The 6,000-nt window shown below is 31.8% G+C and overlaps 1 protein-coding gene across 1 annotated transcript in view; it reads left to right on the top strand.

Moving 5' to 3' along the window:
* LOC114334535 (macrophage mannose receptor 1) overlaps positions 1-5,756 on the top strand; it is a 66,652-nt gene extending 60,896 nt beyond the window's left edge. The window contains exons 9-10 of the mRNA XM_028284601.2: positions 1,291-1,402; positions 5,173-5,756. Of these exons, the coding sequence (XP_028140402.1) occupies positions 1,291-1,402; positions 5,173-5,660 (600 nt within the window). The 3' untranslated portion in view covers positions 5,661-5,756. The remainder of the gene's footprint in view (positions 1-1,290; positions 1,403-5,172) is intronic.
* Positions 5,757-6,000: the final 244 nt, after the last annotated feature.

A 6,000-nucleotide genomic window follows, 5' to 3' on the forward strand; every position in this document is an offset into this window, starting at 1 on the left:
AAAATTCGTGTTCTACGGGCCAAAATACATAAAAAAAACTTGGGTAAGTCCATCTGAATTAAGAAGGCCGTTGTAACCCCCCTGGCGACAGGACTACATGAATTTACATTATATGTATTGATTGTTTCCCACCTTTACACTTTACACGTATCAGAGGGGTATGTCAACTAAAACTGTCACTGTGACAGTGGTAGTTGCCAAGCTCGTCTGACATTTTTAAAGGTGCGAAACAATCAATATACTGTAAATTTGTAGCTTAATATCGCTAAATTCCCCAGCTCGACTAGTTTCATTTCTTTTTATCTCACAACTTAATACGCTTTCTCATACGAGTTGCCAAACTCATCCAATACGTCTAAGGGTGGGAAACAATCAATATAATGTAAATTTGTAGGTTAATATGGCTAAATTTCCCAGTTCGACTAGTTCCATTTCTTTTTATCTCACAACTTAATACGTTTTCTATCTTTTGTGCTATTTTGCAGGTTATTAGCGCGCTCATAACTGTACAATTCTCCTGTAACAGAGTTAGTTATACTCCTCCGAAACAGATTGACCGATTTTTATGAAATTTTACACGTATATCCTGTAGGACTGACTGAGAATAGGTTGTAATCTATTTTTATACCCATAAGTTATATGAGTGGTTGCCCCTGACATTTTATAAATTTTTTTGGACAAAAATTGTCTATTCTCCTTTTCATGAACATTTTTCAGTGCGTCACAAATTATAGAAAAAAAGGTAAGTCCGTGATAATACACATTTATGACATTTATTCTAACGTGACATTTTAGTTAAATCTGACAGTTGTCAAATTTTATTTTCAATTTGGAATAAAACCAAATCAATTGTGTCTATTGCATTTATAAAATGGTATTTCTTTCATTTGTACAGTCTTATAAATTGTACAGATTATATTGATAATAGTATTATTTTATTTAATAAATAATTCTTTTTTGATTATGGCGCCATCTATCGACAACTAGAATAATCACCAAACTAGAATAATTACCAAAGTATTCACAGACGTGCCTTTTTTTCTGTCACATACAATTTAATGCGTTAGAGAGAAATCGAAAAACTGTGACGCACTGAAAGATGATCATGAGAAAAAGAATACCTTAATTTGTCTATTGTAGCATCTACGGTTTGTGTTGTTAAACTGTGTCTGTTTTTAAAGGCAAACTATAATTCGGTATAATCCGAAACATAGGGAACATTTCACACAAAATTTAAAAATTCTGAAGACAACATTGGGACATTTTAATCTTATCGTAATTAATTTTTAGGGTACTCAAAAGCAAGCAGCAAGATTCTGTGAATATCATGAGATGCAACTTTTAGAAGTAAATGATGAATATGTAAACGATGATTTAGCGTGGCTTTTGTTGGATTTACAAAGTAAGAATTATTTTCTATATGCTCAACCACTGATAATGATCATAATTATTGTTTCAAATATTTTAAAGTTTTGTTGACGTAGTATTTTTTCGTTGATTCATCATCATCATAAGTGGGTCTACAATCCGTTGTGGATCTTGGCCTGCTCGCAAAGAAGTAGCCACTCCTGTCGATTCCTGGCAACTTTCCTCCATCTTCTGACACTTAGGAACTTTGGGTCTTCTTCCACATCATCAATCCATCTTCTTCGTGGTCTTCTCCTTCTTGTGTCCTCTGGTCTTGAAAATGTTAATTTCTTCGTGTATTCGTGATCTAAGATCCTAGCAATGTGTTCAGCCCATCTAAGTCTCTGCACTTTAACGAATTTCACAATATCCGAATTGTTGTATAACTGATATAGTTTAAAGTTCGACGCCATAGCCCATTTTCATTTACAGCCCCAAAAATCTTTCTAAGAATTTTTCTCCCAAAATACTAAGAAGTTAATCATTTTGAGATAAGGTCCACGTTTCAGCCCCATAGGTATATCAAAACCGGTCTTATTAAGGTCTTGTATACAGTGCACTGGAATAAGTGTTACCCTCTTATTAATTTATTTATTTTTAGCACATAAGCAAAACGCTCAGATAGGTCGATTTTTAAAATAATCATAGTATATTATACCATCAATGTTTCGAACTTTACGCGATCCCTCTTCAGGTGACAGGCATAACTTTTTTTTAAATGGGAAATATACCAGTAAGGATCTGTTTTTAGGTGGATGTGAGAGGTGGCATTCAGATTTTTGCGGATAACTTCGTTAATAATAATTGATTTATGCTCCTTCTCAAATATGCCTGGAACCTTAATAAAAAAATTAAATATTAAAAAATTTAAAAAAATTTCATTTTTTTTCTACTTTTTTTGCTTATAACTTTAAAACGATTCATTTTGGAACAAAGTCGTATAGGAATAAAACAAAGATAATTAAATTTTCTATCAGATGCGATTGGTTAAAAATGTCTTAATTTATCACCCTTGCTGCAAAATAGCAATAAATATAAAATAAGGGGGCAAAACAAGCCTGTCTTTATTTAATGATTTTCCATCACTTAGGTTACACTTAGAACCTTCCTAATTCGCTTAGAAAATTTTTGTAATGTGCTAAAATCGTATACCAAATTTCATTAAAATTGACATACTAGATTTTGCATAATAATTTTGCAATCTAAACTTTTTTTAAAAAATTAAAATGTTTTAAAATCTTGCACAACAAAAACTAGAACATACAAAGATTTGTCATTTTTTTACATATAAAGAAGTACTCCACCTATCTAATGCACTTTACAGAATTGAAATCGGATTGTTTACGCAGCCTCAGCAATGTTTTAAAGTTATAAACAATTTTTTGGCTTATAAACAAATTAGTTCTGTGGCCAGGAGGGGGTGCTACGGGCTCCTTTATTTAGATGGACTTACCCAAGATTTTTATGTATTTTTTGACCCGTAGAACACGATTATTTTGGGTAACAGTTGATCCGGATGTCGATAAGATTGTTATAAACAAAGAACTTGCGGAATTAAATAACATCGATTTTTCGCAAAATAACACATTTTTTTGTATTTCTGGGGTAATTCTAAGCAAAAAATGTTCTTACAAGTTTTTTTGTAGGATGCATAGTTTTCGAGATAAACGCAGTGGAACTTTCAAAAATTCGAAAATTGCATTTTTTAACGCGAATAACTTCTGATTAAAAAATAAAATAGCAATTCTGCTGACAGCATTTAAAAGTTAAAGTCAAATTATACCGGTTTTAATTATTTGCATTGCTAAAAATTAATTTTTTTATTATTAAACAAAGCTATTTTTTTATAAGCCAAAAAATTGTTTATAAGTTTAAAACATTGCCGAGGCCCCTTAAATAATCCGATTTTAATTCTGTAAAGTGTATTAGATAGGTAGAGCACCTCTTTATATGTAAAAAATTGGACAACTTCTAAATGGTCTACTTTTTGTTCAGAAAGATTTTAAAAAATTTGAACTTTTTTAAAAACATTTAGATTGCAAATTTATTATGCAAAATCTATTAGGTAGATTTTAATGAAATTTGGTAGACGGTTTAAGTATGTTACAAAGAATTTCTTAAGCGAATTACTAAGGTTCTAAGTGCTACCAAAGTGGTTAAAAATATTGAATAACAACAGGCGTATTTTGCCCCCTTATTTTGTATTTATTGCTATATTGCAGAAAAGGTAATACGTTAAGACATTTTTGACCAGCCGTATATCATACAAAATTCAATTATCTTTATTTTATTTTTCTAGGACTTTGTTCCAAATCGAATCGTTTTAAAGTTATAAGCAAAGAAAGCAGAAAAAAATCGACGTTTTTCGAAATTTTTAAATATTTTAATTTTTTTTATTAATGTTCCGGGCATATTTGAGAAGGAGCAAAGTCAATTATTATTACTGAAGGTGTCACCTAACTTTATCTGCAAAAATCCGAATGCCACCTTTCACATCCAAAAATAGACATTTTTCCCAAATCCTTACTGGTCTAAAAGTACATCATGGCATTGTGACACCTCATTTAAAAGCTTTTGAAATACTGATTACAAAAATGTATAATACTTTAATCCTATTTGAGAGCGGCGCAAAATTTCGGTCGAATTATTTTTAAATGCATTAATTTTTTTCGGATCCTGAGAAAACTAAAGTATTTTGAAAAATTTAAACGCAAAATGAAATATGACAATATTATCGAGGGTCGAAAGTCCCTGAGAACTTCTATAATGTTTATTTTAATAAGTCACAGGGGTGAAAAAAAGGGAAAATTTAGTCTGATTTTTAATTTCAAATATATCATTCAAAAGAAATTGTGTTTAGTCTAAGGGCTTTTGAGCCCTCCGTAATAATGTAATCCTTTAATCTGCGTTTAAATGTTTCAAAAATACTTAGTTTTCTCAGAATTCTAAAAAAATAATGCGTTAAAAAAAAATTCCACCGAAATTTTGCCTACGCTCTCAAATAGGAGTAAAGTATTATACATTTTTGTAATCAGCATTTCTAAAGCTTTTAAATGAGGTGTCACATGATGTACTTTCCTAAAAAAGTCAAAGGTATGCCTTTTACCTGAAGAGGGACCGCGGAATGTTCGAAACATTGATGCTATAATATACTAGAATTATTTTAAAAATCGACCTGTCCAAGCGTTTTCCTTTTGTGCTAAAAATAAATAAGTTAATAAGGGGGAGGGTGGGGTAACACTTATTCCAGCGCATTGTATATTGAGCTTTACTGCGCGTTTTATATTTTTATTTTTTAAATGTTTCTGGAGACCGTGAACAGTTCTGTTTGCTATTGCTATGAGTCTTTTTATTTTGTCGCTTGTCGTGTTTGTTGCGTTACTAGCGATCCAAGATATGTGAATTCTTTGACTTGCTCAAAGGTATGATTGTTGATTTGAATTCTCTGTTGGATATTTCGGGAGTTTTTAGAAATCAACATATATTTGGTTTTTTCCTCGTTTACCACAAGTCCTAATTCACTTGCCTCGTCCGCAAGCCTTGTAAAACACTGCACCACGTCTCTCATACATCTGCCCACTATAACTACATCGAGAATGTGAGAATGCGAGAATTTACGTCGATCTATTAAAAATGGTTCCATTCATTCTAATATTTAATTTTCTGCGTATATTGATTTTATTTATCAACTCTGATGTTTTCATTGTTGTATTAAAGTTTCTTAAAATGCTTACCTATAATTTTTAAATATTGGATCTCTTTAAGATGTTTCTGGCCCTTATTGGATTGGCGGTAAGAAAATACTCGGAACCTGGAGATGGCCTACTGCACAGCAAGATATAACCTATTCCAACTGGGCAGTTGGTAAACCAAGCAGAAGGGGTTCTAAAGAATGCATCCAAGTAGACCAGATGGGCTTTTGGAGTGATGAAGATTGCAACAACGTTCGGTATTTTATATGCGAAGTACAAATGTCTCCAGGAAAGCCAGTTCCTACTAAACCAAGTGTATCCACCGGACAGGGACAGTGTCCTGAACCGGTTATTAATGTTTATATTAATACCAACTTAGACGGTGATTCGTCATCAAACCTTATTTCTTCCAAAGATGTTAAATTAAGTGATAGTGGTTACCAAGTTCTTGTAAATAATAAAATAAATTTGGATAAAAACGCTGCTGGTGGAAATGGAAATATCGCAAAGACTACTACTGAATCTTACTATGATCAATTAAATGGTTTAGGAGGACTATAGTCGGGTAATAGACTTTGGAGTGCAAGGATGTTAATTTGTATATATATGTAATAAACGTACACTGTAAAATTATTTAAATAAATTGATACAAACAGAGCAACCGTAGATATATGTAGTTAAGTACTTACTGTTTAATATCCACGATGTCAATCTAATTTTTATAATAAGATTTTCGGTAGGCATGTTATCACATAGAGTCGTGGGACAATACTCAAGAGATTAAATGTAGCATCGGAAAGGCAAAAAGTGCATTCTTGACTATGAGCTATGTGTTCAAGAACCATGACATCACTCTAAAAACAAAAATAAAGCTTCTTAAATGTTATGTGTACTCAGTGCT

This window comes from Diabrotica virgifera, chromosome 7 (genome assembly GCF_917563875.1).
Source record: "Diabrotica virgifera virgifera chromosome 7, PGI_DIABVI_V3a".
In the NCBI taxonomy this organism is placed as follows: Eukaryota; Metazoa; Arthropoda; class Insecta; order Coleoptera; family Chrysomelidae; genus Diabrotica; species Diabrotica virgifera.